We start from the raw sequence: 19,257 nt of genomic DNA on the forward strand, positions 1-19,257 counted from the left end.
GAGCCTTGTATATGCTTGATTTTTTCTTTGCATTGCTTTTAAGCATTCCTCATCGTACCAGCCCAACCTTATTTTTTCAGGCTTTGCTCTTCTAATCACCACAGTTGCTACCTCTTTCAATATGGTTCTATACTGTCTCCAATAATTATTGTTAGCATTAACTAAATCGGTGATTAGTTCGTTTGAATAAGGTTTTTATCCAAGAGTTACAGCCTCGATCACTACTCCATCTTCTTCCGCGACTATTATTATCATTTTTCATTTTTCTTAATGAGTTACAATTAACTGAGTTACTACTAAGGTGTTTATATGCAGAAACAATACATGTACTTTAAAAAATCTATATTACAAATAATGATTTTTAACCAAAAAATTCATTACAATTTTTATTCTCTTACTATACACATCCATATTTTTCATTTCCTTAGACAATAAGTCTAATATTTCGTCAGGTGATTGCTTCTCACCTTCTTCTCCATGCTCCGGTATTTCATCTGCGTCAGATAAAGTTACCTTCATAACTAACAATGCCAGAAATAACCCGTGTAATATAAAAACCTTTAAATGATTTTCAAACGTAGAGAAAGGAAAGATTTCCTCAGGATCCAAATTAAAATTACGAAGTTGTGAAGACAACTTCTCGTGGTAAACGTGTAGATAAGCCTGGAAATCCCCTAAAACCTCCTCAGAGCCATTTGCAACAAAAAAATAGGCGAGATCCTCACATGGATTTCCAAAAGACGATATTTGCCAATCGATCACGCGTATAATTTGTGGTTTTGTTTTATCGTTTGGATCCTAAAATTAAATTTATAAATAACTGTAATAGGGGAGTGCATATAGATTTTCACTTTGGAAAAAACAAACAAGATAGAACTTTTTGTAATTTCATTAAGAAATGTTTAATAAACAACATATCAAAAAGTTCTACTCGAGAAGTGGGTGCTTCATTTTTTATTAATCAAATGAACTACGAAGTTTGATGTTTTTTTAATAACTCCGAAAATATAAATTCTAGAACAAAACTGACTTGACCATTGAAAAACTCAGAAAATAATACAAAAGAAAAACCTTATATAAAGAATTTTCTAAAATTAAATCTGTATCTTCTATAATTTTTGAAGTTATACTTCTTTACCGGCGATAGAGGGTAAATTTTTATATGGGAAAACCTAGCGACCGGGCGCATGCGCATTATAACTTTGTTCTGATTGGATGTTCAAATGACATGTCAAAAATTATTCAATATGGTGGCTGTGGCACAGCTGTAGTTAAATTATTTATGGTTGTTGCGTTTTAAAATTTGTGTGAAAAGAAACAACAAACAAAAGTTAGTTAATAGTTATACTGCCTTTTTAAATAGTTTTCATATACCTATATTTTTGGACTTTTGGACTATTTTGGACAAGGAAAACTCATTCTAATTTGGCAAGTACCTAGTTTTTATTATAATCATATTGTAATTATACATTTGGATTAGGTTGAAATACATACATTTATTTTCTCAAGAATGCGGATTTTAGAGAGAAATCCCAAAATAGGTTCGATTTTTATTTTTAAATTATGATTTTTTGGCGTAGATTTATTTATCTAGTAGATATGTAATGCTTTGATTTACATACTTAATTTGATTACCAACAAAAGTTCTACCAATCTTCATCTAATATATTGTTTTCTTACTGTTTTGTTATATTTTTATATTTTCTTCCACAAAATTTAAACTACATAATTTTCAAAACAATTGTCAAACAGTAAAACGTTCAGTTACAGTATTTTTCCACATGATAAATAATGTGGGATTGGACGAGTGAGTCTACGCTTCGATTACCAGTCATAGCGGCACGAAATTCAAGGGTTCAATTCCCGATGCAAGTTTTATTTTTTTATTTTTTTATGCATATTATGATTGTAAGTATATTTGTTATATAATTTTTTTTCAGCAAATGCGTATTTAAAATTTTTGCCAACAATTATTATCGTCCAGAAATCATTTTTTCTTTGTGGCATTTTTCAATGTGTTTGTGTGCGTTTTATTCTTTTATTTTTTTAAATTTTTGGTATAGTCTTAAAAATCACATAATATGTAGTAGAAGTATAACTTCTTACGTGCGTACAAAGTACACACACATTCTTGTTTATTTATAACGCTAAAGTCACCCTTCTCACAAACATCGGCGCACTGTAAACTAGCGTACGGCGAAGTGCACGGTTGAGTTATTTTAATTTAATTCTTTAAATAATGGATCAAATGAAATTTTACAAATTGAACCTGAAAGAAGAATAATTAAGCTATCTTATGGTTTTAATAAAAAGAAATAAAATGTATGGGCATAAGAACGGTGGGGGCGGAAAATGAGCCTTACATGAATTCTGTTTAAAAATGATTTAAAAGTATGTAACTAATACAATTTTTCTTATAAAACCCTCAATTTTGCACAACTTACCTTTCAAGCATCGTACTAAATGATGTTTCATTCAAAAAAATGTCAAAAATTTAATTCAAATGATATAACGTCTTAAAAAATGTAATTTTTGAAATCTTCGTAGTTTTATAGAATTACCACCACTTTAAGACGGTATTACTCAAGTTTCAACAGATCCATTACAGTTTTATAAGTGCTTTTTTTAAGCTTAGGATGCAATCTTTGAAATGTGTGAATTTATTTTACTTTAGAAATGAATTAGACTATTTTTTTTTGAGAAAATTAAGAAAGATAACAAAAATGTAATACAAAAACCGAAAATTACCAGCTAAAAAAAATGGTTATATAAAGTGATCTTTACTTAATTCTACTTAACTTTTTTTGGTGTTAGGACCTAATAATCACAACCGAATAGGTCCACATAACGCTCGAGTGACTGCAAATTTAGCATATTTGCTCCCCTACTATTATGTAGGAAATGCTAGGGACCAGAATAGAAATTCGAATTAAAGAAGATTTCGAATTAGAGAAGTTCGAATGAAGCAGGTTCCACTGTATTGAATTCTGAGAATAAGGATATTATGCCTATCTTAACAGGGGGTACTTTATTATTTAAAAATATTTTGAATATTTTTATCGACTTATAAATATTAAATCAAAAATAAATTATTACCTGATATTTAAACATGAAATTGTTACACCAACAATCTCCATGTGTAACGACAATTTTGTACTCTGGTTGTCTCATTTTAGACATATTCTCAAATGCTACACTTTCATATTTTTTAAGATATTCTGTTAATGCGACATCATCCTTTACAGCCTTGTAACCCATAGATAAAGTAGCACTAAAAAATGATTTAATGTTCTCGCGGCCTTCATTATTATCACCATCAAAGAGCTTGTGCATTGGATTATCAAGATTAGTCTCTCCCAGTAGTGTTTCAAATAATTCAGGATTTTTGTGTTTCATTGCTAATGAAACCGCATGAAATTTAGCATACTCAATGAGTACTGTTTTGATATGTTCTGGATTCATTGGGACTTTTTTATCCCACAACTGGTACTGTTGTGATTTTAAATTTTCCAAAACTAAACTGTGTTGTCCTTCCTCGGTAAAGCTTGAATAGTATTTTGGTACACTCTCGAAAGGATCTACAAATAATATAATACACAGTTTTTTAGTAAATTAACAAAATGGTGCCCATTAAACGAGGCTTGGTGATCGGTTCTATGATTATTTTCGTTTTTACCGGGCTAGGTCGTTAGCCTCACCCTCGAACCCTCCTCCTTTATCCGGGCTTGGGAGCGGCAACCCACTACTCAGTCCACCCAACAGCGGGCAGGTAAAGATTAAAGACAATACGAAGAACAAAATCAAAATAAAAGTCGAGAATGAACCAACATCGGAAGTACAAATCAACTCTGGAATTCGAGACATAAATAGCTTGAGCCCATTGCTTTTTAATTTAGTAATGGACACAATCATAAAAGACATTAAAAATACAGGAAAAGAATGTAAGATGGCAGTAAAAACTAATAAAAATCCTCTGTAATGCTGGCGACGCGATCTTAATCTCCGATAACGAGGATATAACCTACAGCGAATGGCACAGACTTTCAATACAGTGGTGAGGAGCTACAGCATAAAAATATTAACAGCTAAGACCAAATCCCTGGCAGTGTCAAGGGAATTCATAAGATGCAACACAGTAATTAACAACGAATTAATTGAACAAGTTTCGACATTAGAATATCTGGAAGTCGAAATATCTAGTTATGGAGATATTAAAGAGAGCGTCCGAAAGCAAACAAATAAAGCCGATTACGTGTCAGGATGTCTGAGCGATGTCATCTGGAGAAATAAAGATATGAGGCTGGAAGGGAAAGTACGCATATAGAAATAATGTGTAAGACCGATCGTGACGTACGCGATAGAAACAAGATGTGAAACAGCAGAAATTAAGAGGATACTGAGAACATCAGAAATGGGAACGTTGATGTCAATAACTGGTAAAACACTGAGAGACAGAATACCGAACGACAGAATAAGAGATCTCTGTAACATGCAAGACATAGCACGGTGGGGAAGAGAGAGAAGACGAGAGTGGAATCAGCATGTGACGAGAATGGACAGCGAGAGAATAGCCCCTTATAGCTAGAGATTCACAGCCAATAGGTAAACGGTCAATAGGAAGGCCCTTTAAAAGGTGGCGAGGCAGCTGGCAGTCAACATCACAGCGACGAATACAAGCTCAAAATCGGTTAAGAAGCCTAATATAAGAAGAAGAAGAAGAAGAAGAAGAAGAAGAAGAAGAAGAAGAAGAAGAAGAAGAAGAAGAAGAAGTGCCCATCAATTCGAATATGTAAGACGGTGAACAAATTGAACAATAAAAACTAAAACATTAAATTAATATGATCTCCCTTCAGTTGCAGAAGATATTCTACAGAAGCTATGCATATCTTTGTTGGCAAATATATACCTACTTTATCCTGGGACACCTTCAGAAGAACATTCTTTACTATAAGACGTAACAGCACTCGAACAATAAATTACCATTAATATGAAAATGACATTTCTTTGCAATAATCATCTCCTATTTATAACTAAGCCAAAGAATGGTTAAGTGCTATGTTTGGTCTATACTTTGGTGTGGTTCAGAAGGGTGGATACTAAAAGTATCGACTGTGGACAAGATTGAAGCATTGGACATGTGGTTCCATAGACGAATGCTGAAGATACCGTGGACTTCAAGAAAAACTAATGAGGAAGTACTGAGAAGGGTCAACAAAGAGAACTGCTAAATATTGTTAAACACCGGAAAATGTCTTATCCGAGACATAAATGAGGGGAAATCGATATACAGTGCGTCCATAAAGTAACGCATAAATTCATTATTTCGTAAACCGGCGATATTAAGGAAAAATCCCGAAACAGGTCGATTTTTATTTTTAAATTCCGATTTTTTGGCATATGTATCATACTAGTGACGTCATCCATCTGGGCATGATGACGTAATCGATGACTTTTTTAAATGAGAATAGGGGTCATGTGATAGCTCATTTGAAAGGGTATTCAATTCTCTATTCACTAATATAAACATTAACATATTTATTTTTACAGGGTGTTCAAAAAAACATTTTTTTAATTAAAATAATTGAGACAAAAAGAAGAATGTATGTAATTTATTTAATTCAAAATACGTTTTACTGTTGTCAGAAAACAGGAAAAAAATGTTTATTTGACAAATAAATATTGTTTTTCGCTTAAATTCAATGTTAAAGCTGCCACCCACCTGTCTCTTGGCAGTTTGAACATTTCGTTTAAACGAAAATCAATGTTTATTTGTCAAATAAATTTTTTTTCTCTTTACTGACAGTAGTAAAATGCATTTTGATTTAAAATAAATTACATATATTCTTCTTTTTGTCTCACTTATTTTAATTAAAAAAAAAGTTTTTTGAACACCCTGTATAAATAGTTATATTAATGTTTATATTATTGAATGGAGAATTAAATACCCTTTCAAATGAGCTATCACATGGCCCCTATTCCCATTTAAAAAAATCATCGATTACGTCATCACGCCCAGATGGATGACGTCACGAGGATGATATATATGCCAAAAAATCGTAATTTAAAAATAAAAATCGACTTGTTTCGGGATTTTTCCTTAAAGTCGCCGGTTTACGAAATAACGAATTTATGCGTTACTTTATGGACGCACTGTAGACTACAACAATTGATCTTAAAGGAAAAATAGTGGACCCAGAAGTGTCGGTAGAACACGTCTTGACTAAAAAAGGAGAATTATTATTCCATGTTGCAGATAGAGGAGCCTTCGCAATGGTGATCGCCAACGTCGGATAATTCTGATATGGCACGTGAAGAAGAAGATGTGTACTTATATGTTGCCCATCTATCTAACCGTGGTTTACGTCTCGTGTGTTACAATGAAGTCGCTCTGATGAACCCGTATCGTGAAAAGTGTCCTCTTTGTACAATCCTATACATATATACTAATATTTAGATGTAAATACGTGGCTGAATGTTCCAAACCAAGGCCATTAAACAAAACAAAAAAAATCAACAAATAAACACTTAGACTGATTATATCACTTTAGATAAAATAGGTTATGAATGGATATTTAATTTTCAAGATATTATATTAAAGATAAGTTAAGATAGCATCTCACCAGGTGTCCAATATTGCAAGACTTTCATGATATCAAAAAGTTTACCAAAAATGTACTGATATTCTTTGATAACATGAACAAATTGCAACGTCATTTTTGTCAAAACATTAATAATGAATGGCTCCTACTTGATTTTCTATACACTCAGGTTAATCTATAGGGCTTTGATCGAATTAAGTGGTCTATATTGCGGAATACTCATTCAGATTCTTCTTGCGGCATTCCACAGGTCTCCAAAAGTTTTCTGGAGGACGTGGCAATCGATTTAGGTTTCGACCTGCAATATCCACTCATGTTCGATGGGTGATAAATCAGCTGATTTTGACGGCCACTCCAAATTCTCTTTACCAGCTTCTGGTATGAACTCTATGGTCTTACGGGCCACATGAGGTCTTGTGTTATCCTGTTGAAATGTCTCATTTGGAATGGTTTTTAGGTAGGGATGTAAAACCGATTGTAGTACTCCACCAATATATCGTCGAGCTGTCCGAATGCCTTTAATAAGAACTAGAGGTGATCTGCTTTTCAAACATATAGCACACTATACCATAAGACCATAATGATTGGTTGTCTTGCTTTATGACGTTTAACAGTCTAAATTTTGACCTCGAAAACCTCTTACCCTACCCTTGTGCGCCCAGGAGAGCCACCCAAACAAAACCTAGATTAATTGAAACAAGAGATCTACAAATTATATCGAATCTGTATCAAAATAAGAAAGCAAGAGTAAGAGTCGAAGGAGAACTGACAGAGGAAGTAAGTATACTCAGAGGAGTTCGACAAGGGTGCATACTTTCACCACTCTTATTCAACGTATACAGTGAAGTGATATTTCAAGAAGCTTTATTGGATATTGTGGAAGGTATTTTGGTACGATACGGTCATATTTGCAAGTGACATGGAAGATTTACAGTACATAATACAACATGTTTACAATGCATGTGAAAGGTACGGACTGCAAATGAATCTCAAGAAAACGAAATCAATGATATTCTCAAAAAAACCACAAAATGTAGATAGCTGATCTTCAATAATACAACGATCGAAAGAGTAACAACATACAAATATTTAGGAACGTGGCTAACCGAAGATGGAGATCAAACAAAAGAAATCAGACCTAGAATAGAAATGGCAAGAAACACGTTCATAAAATTGAAGAACTTACTTTGCAACCGTAACCTTAATCTAGAGATCCGCACAAGAATGCTACGTTGTTACGTTTTTTCTACTTTACTATACAGCATGGAAGCATGGACAATAAAACAGTCTGAAATCAAAAAATTAAACTCCTTTGAGATGTGGTGCTACAGGAGAATCCACAGAATATCGTGGACTGAAAAAGTAACTAATATAGAGGTGTTACAAAGAATGAAGAAAGAATGTGAAGTCATAAAAACTGTTAAAATGAGAAAGATTCAATATCTGGGTCATATAGTGAGGGGCGAGAAGTACGTATTACTTAGGTTAATTATATGCAAGGGAAGATACAAGGGAAGAGAAACCCAGGACGACGCAAAATATCCTGGCTAAGAAATTTGAGAGAGTGGTTCGGTTGCAGCTCATTAGAATTATTCAGGAGTGCGGCCAATAAAATTAAAATAGCGATGATGATTTCCAACCTCCGATAGGGGAAGGAACCTGAAGAAGAAGAAAATTCCATTGGCCATTTCAGTTTTGCCTATCTCTACACTATTATAAGCGTCGGGTCACATGATGTGGTGTCAAACGTCACACCGAAAGCGGACTGTAAGCTCTCACTCCCATTCCAGGTAATATTTGATTCACTGTTCTTTCCTGACCTTTCCTCTAGCTTCAACTAAAATTTGTTACTTTATGTACAAAGTCCCGTCTATACCTGATAACAAGAAGTTTAAGATAGCGCAAATCAGGGACTATTTCGAAACGTCCAGACCCTCCACGACGCCGATAAGTCTCATCATTGGAGTCCCCCTTCAAATTCTTAACACCGTTGATGGATTAGTTTCAACCATTCGTGAAATTTCCCGTAAACCAAAACCGGTCTCTGTCATTCCTAAAATGCGTCCTTTTTCGAACGCCATAGAAAAAAGTGTTGTGTGATTTGGTAGAATGCGATCTTACCCTTCAAAGAATATGTCACGTATTTCAGCACCTGGAAAATTGGAAGGATACTACAAATCTGGCCTCCACATAAGTGGTCTGTAGCTTCGACATGATAGGTGTGAAATTTTAAACGTTCTTGCTGTTGATTGGATAAGAAGGGTAGCGTTATCTAGCCTCCACGCTAGGTACACCATAGCCTCCATACGGTACTTCCAATATTTAATATTATTTTATTCAAGTGGACAATCAAGGTAAAACACAAACAACTTTTATTTCTTAATTATTTATTTATACAATAATGTGACATTTTACATAGAAATATGAGTATTTAATTTCGATTAAATATATGTTTACTTGTTGAATTTATCAGCTGCACACAACAGCTGATCGGCCATTAGACCCAACAACAAAACGCGAAATAAAATGTGTATTTTAAAACTGTTGGATAAACAGTACCTACAATCAGAAAAACTTACCTTTAAAAAGGTACTCGATTATGAAATAACAAAAATATCAAAAAACACGACTGAATATCAGCTTTTTATGGTGACACAAACTAAACACCAACACCAAACACATCACATAACCGACCATATAAAATAAGTGAACGACAACGAACGAACGAACACGAACACAGATTCACAGATAGCGCAGGATTTGTCAAAAGTATGGAGACCTGTAAGAAGGAGTGGAAACGCAATGCATCGTTTGTGGGCTAACTTTTCAACCTCTAATTCAACTTTCAGCAATCGCCGCTAGAGGCGCAAGTGTTCGAATAGGTGCTACAAATACATTAGCTCTTATGGACTTATTTATTATTTAACTCATTTTATTATTGTTTTTAGCGTAATTAGACATTAATTTATTGGTGGATTGTAGCTGAATATGTTTTATGCCAAAAATAAATTATTTTAAAGTTATAACATATCGACGTGTGGTAAAAAGTGTATTCTTTTTATACCATTGTAGATGGAGATGTGACATCAAATTTAAATTTGTCATTACTTTAATATGTAGGACAGCTTATTTTGAAGCGGAAATATTTTGTCACATTATCTAACTGCCACATTTATATACCAATGGTATTTCAACTGCAAATTAATTTGTTAATATCTTTGTAACTGATATCAAAAAGTTTGTTAGTTGAAAAAATTGAACTTAACTGTACGTAATTGTTTTTAAAAAGTTTAAAAAGTTATTTAAATAATTTGAAGTTTATTGATCAATTTTTTTTTAAATTACTCTTTTTATCAAAATTTAAAATGCTTTGTCTTTTGAACACTTCATTTATCTATATTCTGAAAGCTTACCTACCATATGTTTAAATTTAGTTAATAAAAATATATGTAAATTAACTACAGACGACAGTCTGACTTTTATAAAATTAATGTTAATTTTTGTGAAATATTTTGTCTCAAAATATGCATTGTTTCGACAGAAAAACTTTCAAGATCCTCCTACTATTATCACTATAATTTTCAGGTTAAAATAAAAACCAATAATAGGTAATACACAAATTTTATTTACATCGAAGGAAATAACATACAAACGAATAGGTATAATCCATGAACGTTATAAATAACATAAAGACAAATATTTATAAAAGTCTTTATTAACTTCGTTAAGTTCCCTTTTGAATTTTTTATCAGAACGATAACTCGATATAAATCCTGGTACGAAGCAATTTCTTTTAGTGTAAGCTTTCTTGGCACTCATATTTAAATAATATTAACCACCAAAACCAGTAATCTTATATTAACTACGAATAATTAATTATTTTCGAAATTTTCACATTCACTCCAATGCAAAACTAGCATCTATCTCTACGCCACCGCCGCCCTAGCGAGAAACCAAGCAAACAGGCAAAATCGTGTACAAAAATTTTAAGGTCGTCCTATCTCGATTCCTCTCCTCTGTGTAGGTCTCCATAGTCAAAAGTCATGTTCCACCAATCACAATGCCGACATCAGCGCCTCTGACTAAACGGAAGGAAAATAAATACGAATACATGTTTTTTATTAGAGTTAGCGGGGCATGTCGAACGCTTAAATGACAATAGGTTTGTTCTAGCATCAGTTTCAAACTGTTTGAAACCATCAGCAAATAGTGGACCAGCGCGAGTAGAGGGGATAGCACTGGTGACTGTATTATGTTCTCTCACTGACCAACTGTTTGCTGAGGGTTTCTGACTAGTTTGACTGTTTGCTAGAACAAACCTATATCAACGACCGCGAAATCTTGACATTTTAATTTTTGTGGGTAAATGAAATATAATCCAAAATTATTAAAAATTACAAATCACTAAAGTTTCTTTCACAGAAATAAACTTTTTTCTTTTTTATTTTCTCGAAAGATAAAAAAATTCTTCATTTACAAAAAGATAGTGAGGAAAAAACATTAATCAAATCTTATGTATTTTTAGACAAGACTTACAAATAAATACTTTTGATCCAATTATACTAAATTTACAATCAAGATGCAGTAGAAATAAACACTCCCGAATCATAATTTACAATGTATATACAGAGTGGGCCAAAGAAAAGAGTCCACCTCGATATTTGGCAGTATTTATTAGATTTTAAGGTAATAAAAAAACAGGTCAATTTTTGATCTAAGGAGGACACATTTTTACGGTACATACATCTGTCATTTGTCAACCTCCTCCCTTCCACTTCCCTCACCCCTTATTAGTTCAGAGAAATAAGGAAAAAAATATCATGTTGGTGACACAACCCTCTCCAGGCCGAAACCAAATTTTTTGAGTAGTATGGACATCTATAATAATAACCTATATGTTTCCTGCAGCCGATTTTGATGATATACATAGTTATAAACAAATGAAGATCACAAAACGATAAATTTTCGCTTTTTCGTCTATTACCAAAAAGTTAAGCATTTTAAACAAATTTGAGAGTAATAAACTCATAAATCGTATAAAAAACTTCAATATGACGTTCGCTGAATATGTCTATCCTTATTGGTTGCTTAGAAAATTGCAAAATAAATCGTAAATTTTCAGTTTTTTTAAATATTCATAACTTATGTAAAAAATAACTTAGAACCTTCTTATTACACGGAATGCTGAGACTTATGGTGCTTAAATTATACCCTAAATTTCAAAGCAACTTGTCAAATAGTTTAAAAGTTATTTAATTTGTTTATTTCAAATTAATTTTTTTTGCAACACTATAAGTTAGAAAATGATCAAGTTACAGTAATACTTTTAATAGTTTATGAAAGTAGAAACTTTACAGAATTAATTTAATTAAAAAAAATGGCAAAAAATAATTATAAATATTGCAAAATTATTTTTCAAAAACATGTCAATTAAAAAAAAAGGGGGGCTAACTTCGTCCCTAATTGTCCTAGGAAATTTGTTTTTATTTCTAAATGTGTATAAAAATTCAGTCTTTCTAAATATGAAAAAATAATTTTTCTACAGGTAACGGTTAAAAAGTTATTCTAATTGTTTATAAACAAGCAAAAAATTGACATGTTTTTGCAAAATAATTTTACATTGTTTAAAATTACTTTTTGTCATTTATTTTTAGTTAAGTCAATAGTATAAAAATGTTCTTCTTCCATAAACTGTCCGAAGTATTACTGTAACCTCATAATTTTCTGACTTATAGTGTTGCAAAAAAATGAATTTGGGATAAACAAATTAAATAACTTTTGAACTGTTTGACCACTTGCCTTGAAATTTAAAATATAATTTAAGCACAAGAAGTCTCAGCATTCCGTGTAATAAGAAGTTTCTAAGTTAATTTTTACATAAGTTATGAATATTTAAAAAAACTGAAAATTTACGATTTATTTTGCAATTTTCTAAGCAACCAATAAGGATAGACATATTCAGCGAACGCCTTATTGAAGTTTTTTATACGATTTATGAGTTTATTACTCTCAAATTTGTTTAAAATGCTTAACTTTTTGGTAATCAACGAAAAAAGCGAAAATTTACCGTTTTTGATCTTCATTTGTTTATAACTATGTATATCATCAAAATCGGCTGCAGGAAACATATAGGTTATTAATATAGATGTCCATACTACTCAAAAAATTTGGTTTTGGCCTGGAGGGGGATGTGTCACGAGAAAAATCTTATTTCTCTGGACTATATTTTTAAATGAGGAATAGGGGTCGTGTGCTAGCTCATTGAAAAGGTTATTCAATTCTCTATTCAGTAATATAAACATTAACATAATTACTTATACAGGGTGTCCAAGAAAAAAATATTTTAATTAAATTAATTGACACAAAAAGAAGAATGTGTATAGTTTATTTAACTCAAAATACATTCTACTGCCGTCACAAAAAAAAAAATTTTTTGTAAATAAACATGGCTTTTAGCGTAATTTCAATGTTCAAGCTGCCACCCATCTGCCTCTTGGTAGGTTGAATATTAAATTTAAGCAACACACAATGTTTATTTATCAAATAAATATTTTTTCTGTTTTCTGTCAGTAGTAGAATGTATTCTGAGTTAAATAAATTACATACATTCTTCTTTTTTCTCAAATAAATTAATTCAAAATAATTTTTCTCGGACACCCTGTGTAAATGATTATGTCAATGTTAATATTACTGAATAGAAAATTGAATAACATTTCAAATGAGCTAGCACACGACCCCTATTCCCTATTTAAAATTAAGGGGTGGGGGAAGTGGAAGGGAGGGGGTTGACAAATGACAGATGTATGTACCGTAAAAATGTGTAACCCGTAGATCAAAAATTGACCTGTTTTTTAATTTCCTTAAAATCCAATAAATGCTGCCAAATATCAAGGTGGACTCTTTTTCTTTGGCCCACTCTGTATATTGTAGATCCCAAATCATGATTTTCAAAATTTATACATTGTAAATTATGATTCAGGAGTACTCCTAGTAGCATTTAAGGTGTCTTGGTTTGTTTGTAAATCTTGATTGTAAATTTAGTATAAATAAACGTATAGATAATGTAGTATTGCATTCTTTGGCCAACAGAACCTATATATTGGTAAATAAATATGACAATGAATACTTTTCATTACCTTGAATATTGTGTTCCTTTTGATACTTCTTAAACTCCTTAAAAATTCGTTCGTACATAAATATTTCTCTTTTATAAACATGAATATGGTGCTCTTTAGATTGTTTTGAGAACGTACGGGACGACTTCAAAATTAAATCCAAACTTTTTTCCTTGTTTTTGATTGTAACGGCGGTAATAATTCCTGAAAAGTTATCTCCTTTATTCGATCCAGGACTGGCTATTATCTCGTAATTGGTAAACCCATTTTCACTAGCAATGCGGTCCAACAATGACCTGTGTTCTTCAACAATCTCCATTTCGGCAGATGATATTAAAACTGCCTTAAAACTAATAACTAAAAAGTATATATAAATGTATGCAAAGCTAGAAATTTTCTTGTCTTTTGTCTCTGCGATTTTTTCAATATATATCTCAAGATTAGATTGTTATCAAAGTATTTCTCAAACTAATAAGAAAATCATTGTGCATATCAAATTTACAAAATACTTAAAGCAAATTCCTTTCTATTTTAAATGCAACACATTACACTAGTCATGCTATTTCTGATTATTTTACTAACAAAATTATATCATATCATAATACATAATTTTTTCGACGCCGGTTGTTTATCGCCACAATTTATTTAAGTATGTACAATATAGATATATCAGAAACGCCATGACTCATTAGGAAAGCTAGCAAACTGGGACTTCTCCAAACCAAACAGCTTCCTTATTATCAATACGTCCCTGACAGAATGCTACGACAACTACATAGTCCAAGTAATAAAGCTTACAATAGAACAAAACCTCGCAATTTTTACAGAATACATCGATTTGCTTGAAAATTTGAGAATAAGTAGTGAATCGTCCAAGGATCAAAATCTATATGATGTCGAAAGGCGCTTTTACCATGGGGGTGGTTGCCACCTCATCTTCTGGGTGGAAATTTTTTATTATATTTAGATCACAAAAGTTGGTAAAAACATTTATTCTAAGCAAAAAATGTTCTATACATTTTTTTGATAAAATCCATACTTTTCCATTTATTCGCTATCGAAAGTGTTAGTTTTATATCGAAAAAATCAATGTTTTTAATCAGTTTTCTGCTAATAACTCAAAAAGTTTTCGTTTTATCACAATAATTTCGCTTAATAAAAATGTACCTTTTAAAAATTAAACCAATCTGATTTTGTTTAATTTTTTTTAAACCTTTATTAATCGAGCTGTACTTTTTTATGTTAGCTCTTCTTCGTCAAATACTAAATATTGTAGATTCAAAGTCAAACGACGGGAAAACTATGCATTTTTCGAGGATAACTCGTTGAAACTAATTTAAAGTATTTAAAATATCTATCTCTAGAAATAAAAAAAATCTCTAGCTCAAAAATTAAGTAAATTATAATGAAAAGAATGTCAGTCCCTATTTTTTTTAGCAAAAAATTTATCGGAAACAACCCCCTTATCACCAGCCTAATTAACATTAGTCATTGACCCTATTTGGCCCTCTTTATTTATGTATTATTAATAGGTTCTAGAAGTTTGACCGCCTTAAAATTATTAGTTCTTAATAAAATGGAGTTAAAAGCGAATAATTAATTTTTGTAGTTTGGTAAAAAATGCTCTTTTCTTCGGAATAGAAAGATTAGCATCAGAGATACGAAAAAATGTTTAAATATGAAATTGTAGTGTATTTAATTCCCAAGAACATGGTTTGCAAAAATTTTTCCTACGGCAAAAATTGAGTGAGCTATTGACAATTAAATCTTGTAATAACATGCAAAAACCACCTTTACCAACCCTTTCAAAGTCACCTTTTTCTGAGACTGAGGATTTTAAAAATATTTAATGTTAACAGCCTTATAGACTTCATAAAAACCTATAAAATTATTTATCACCAAATTTTCTAAGATAAAATATTATAAAGTTACGGTTAAAAAATCAATATATTTTTATGAAAAAAAAAAAATCCAATTGGAAGCATAATAATGTAAGTTAGCGGTGTTTTTAGTCATTGGCCTTATTCATTCTTCTTTATTTATGTATTATTAATAGATTTTAGACATTTGACTGGCTTAGAATGATTAGTTTTTAAAAAACTGGAGTTAAAAGTGAATAACGAATTTTTGTAGTTTGGTAAAAAATGCCATTTTCTTCAGAATAGAAAGATTAGCATCAGAGATACGAAAAAATGATTCAATATTAAATTGTAGATTATTTAATTTCCAATAACTTGGTTTGAAAAAATTTTTTCTGCGGCACAAATTGAGTGAATTGTAAATGAGTAATTTTACCTATACCGAGAAACATTTATTTTCGTAGATATAAAACCAACACTTTCGATAGCGAATAAATTGAAAACTATTAATTTTATCAAAAAAATGTATAGAACATTTTTGCTTAGAATGAATGTTTTTATCAACTTTTGCGGTCAAAATATAATAACAAAAATTCCCACCCCCGAGATGGGGTGGCAACAAGCCCCATGGTAAAAGCGCCTTTCGGCATCATATAGATTTTGATCCTTGGACTATCTACTACCTATTTTCAAAATTTCAAGCAAATCGATCCATTTTGTAAAACTTGCGAGGGGAAAAGCTTCAGTTCCTGGACTAACAATGAAACGACAACTACAAGCTATACTAGGATCGCACTGTGCTCACAGACCAACCAGTGGCAAACAATAGACCAGATCTCATAGTAGTTAATAAACTTCTTCTTCTTCTTTTGGCGTCATAGCCCTGTGTGGGTCTTTGCCTGTCTGGCTATGTTCTTCCATTCGGACCTTTCTTGTGCCCTTCTTCTCCATTATCTTATTTTCATCGTTTTTAGGTTGTTTTCCACGTCATCCAACCATCTCGGTCTGGGCCTTATTTTTTTTTCGCCATCCTATCAGCTTCCATTGTAATATTTTCTGTGTTGTTTTTTATCGTCTTATCTCTGCATATGTCCCAGCTATGACAGTCTTTGACTTTTCACACACCGTACAATATCGTAATCTTCATTCAATTCATTAACCTCGTTGTTTCTCCTGATTCTCCATGTGCCCTCTTCCCAGTGGCCGATCCAGCTTCGTTAAGAGGGAGGGACGATTGGCTAAACTTCTGTGAAAAATAAATGAATGTTCTTATAGGCTATTGATTATATTCAAAATAAGATAGCTAAAAGCAACTACAATGTTAACGGGGTTTTATTATTTCATATGGTCAATGGACATCTATATATGAAAAAACCGCGGAGTGCTACCATTTAAAGGGGTGCGTTTTTGAGAAATGGGTAAATTAGTCCCTGGACACAGGTTACGTTAGGGTGAGTTCTATGCACTTTTGGTACAAACATGTCTACATAAAAATTGTTCCTGGTTAAATTTCCTATCTAAATATCACTTTTTAAAGTCAATGATACTTTTTTTTACAAAAATATATTCAAAAGAAAAAGCACAAAGAAACCCAAAAGAAAGAAATTTTGTTTTCTGTCCCATAACTTTTGTCCACGAGGATATAGGTATAGACATTGCTTTACAGAAAAAAAGCCTGTATATTTCTTCTTTAAAATGTTGTGTAGTAGAGGTAATTAGGATTTATAGTTTTCGAAATATGATTTTTCAAAATTCGCAACTCACAGCAATTTTGGGCAATTTTCCTTGTTATTTCGCAAATATTGTTCTGTAACTTTTTTTTCTACGTAGCTTTAGGTAGAAACAATGGTACACGTAATAGGAATAGAAATCAATTACCTTTAAAATGGTCTGCTGTATAACGTTGTACGACTTTTTTTTTAAAGAGATTATGGTTTTTTAAGATTTTATACTTTTAACAATTTTTTATAATATAATATAAAAATAAAATAATATTATTATATAATATATTATATACTATATATTACATTATATTATAGTATATACAATATAATATTATATCATATATTATATATTATATAATACCTAATATAAAAAAAATGTTATTTTTTACATTTTTTACGATTATTTTTGAAATTTCTCATTATAACTTTTTTTTCTTGTACATGAATACATATATATTGTTCAATAAAGAGGGCTTACTTTCTGTTCTTTAAAATGGTGTATCATCTATATTTAAATATGTAATGGAAACCGAGTGATTCTTTGATATTTTTTACCTGTAATTATTAAAATTATTTCTTTTACAAAAATTACATAAACATTAGTCTTAGAAAACATCACTTTAGTTAAAATTATTTAAACGTTGTCATTTAAAAATTTTTTTAAATCAAAGTCCGTCTCTTCGTTAGCATTAGCTTCAATATCTTCCTCTGACACCTCAGTTATCTTAGAGTTCCCACAATTAGTACCATTGCACATGCACCCTTTGCAGAATATTGAACAACTAATTCCTATCTTCCTACAACCGCAGTTTTTTGTACATCCATTGGTACATTTACATGATATTTTTTCAAGCAAAGCTTGTGGTGCAGGAGCTTTGACAGTAAATATTGGAATTAATCCATATTTTGAAGTTTGCCCGGCAGAGTCAATTGGATCCAAAGTATTACCTATAAAAAATAAGATTCAATCATAACACACAATCACATAAAAAAGTTATAATGAGGAATTTAAAAAATAATCCTAAAATCAAAAATCGTTGCAAGTACTTATTACATTTTGAAAAAGTATATCTTATTCAAAAATAATCCTAGAATTTTTTATAATACACCATTTTAAAGTAAACAGAATGAGCTTTCTTTTTATTATATAATATGTATATACCTAAATGTAGAAAAAAAAGTTATAATGGGAAATTTAAAAAATAATCGTAAAAAATATAAAAACTCGTTAAAAGTATAAAGTCTTGAAAAAAATAACCTCTTTAAAAGAAGTCGTACAACTTTACACAGTAGAACATTTTAATGGTAATTGATTTCTATTCCTCTTACATGTACCAGTGCATATGCCTAAACTTACGTAGAAAAAAGTTACAGAACAATATTTGCGAAATAACAAGGAAAATTACCCAAAATTGCTCTGAGTGGCGAACTTTGAAAAATCATATTTCGAAAACTTTAAACCCTAATGACCTCTACCAAACATCATTTTAAAGAAAAAATATGTAAGTTTTTTTTCTGTGAAGCAATGTCTATACCTATATCCCCGTGGACAAAAGTTATGGGACAAAAAACAAAATTTCTTTCTTTTGGGTTTCTTTGTGCTTTTTCTTTTGAATATATTTTTGTAAAAAAAAGTATCTTTGACTTTAAAAAGTTATATTTAGATCGGAAATTTAACCAGAAACAATTTTTATATAGACGTGTTTGTACCAAAAGTGCATAGAACTCACCCTAATGTAACCTATGCTCAGGGACTAATTCACCCATTTCTCAAAAACGCATCCCTTTAAATGGCAGCACTCCGCGGTTTTTTCATATATAGAAATTCATTGACCATATGAAATAATAAAACCCCGTTAACGTTGTAGTTCCTTTCTATAGTACATAATCAATAGCCTATTATAATCTTTATATACAATTAAAAAAAATTTAAGCACTAGTTTGAGAGGGGGACTGATCG

At 31.3% G+C, this 19,257-nt stretch overlaps 2 protein-coding genes across 2 annotated transcripts in view; both read right to left on the reverse strand.

Moving 5' to 3' along the window:
- LOC126879895 (tachykinin-like peptides receptor 86C) overlaps positions 1 to 19,257 on the reverse strand; it is an 883,727-nt gene that overhangs the window by 400,469 nt on the left and 464,001 nt on the right. The gene's annotated exons all lie outside the window — the stretch shown is intronic.
- Positions 328 to 14,112, reverse strand: LOC126879896 (uncharacterized). Its single transcript, XM_050643240.1, has 3 exons — positions 13,736 to 14,112; positions 3,097 to 3,578; positions 328 to 798 (listed from the first exon to the last, which is right to left on the reverse strand). The coding sequence occupies exons 1-3, from the start codon at positions 14,031 to 14,033 to the stop codon at positions 346 to 348; spliced, it is 1,233 nt and encodes a 410-aa protein (XP_050499197.1). The 5' UTR covers positions 14,034 to 14,112; the 3' UTR covers positions 328 to 345.

This window comes from Diabrotica virgifera, chromosome 2 (genome assembly GCF_917563875.1).
Source record: "Diabrotica virgifera virgifera chromosome 2, PGI_DIABVI_V3a".
Lineage (NCBI taxonomy): Eukaryota > Metazoa > Arthropoda > Insecta > Coleoptera > Chrysomelidae > Diabrotica > Diabrotica virgifera.

Excerpts from the sequence above, each read along its gene's own strand:
- LOC126879896 (XM_050643240.1), bottom strand. The coding sequence starts at position 14,033 with ATGGAGATTGTTGAAGAACACAGGTCATTGTTGGACCGCATTGCTAGT. Across the intron at positions 3,579-13,735 it reads AAAGGAACACAATATTCAAG|ATCCTTTCGAGAGTGTACCA; the intron begins GTAATGAAAAGT and ends TATTATTTGTAG. Across the intron at positions 799-3,096 it reads ATTTCATGTTTAAATATCAG|GATCCAAACGATAAAACAAA; the intron begins GTAATAATTTAT and ends ATTTAATTTTAG.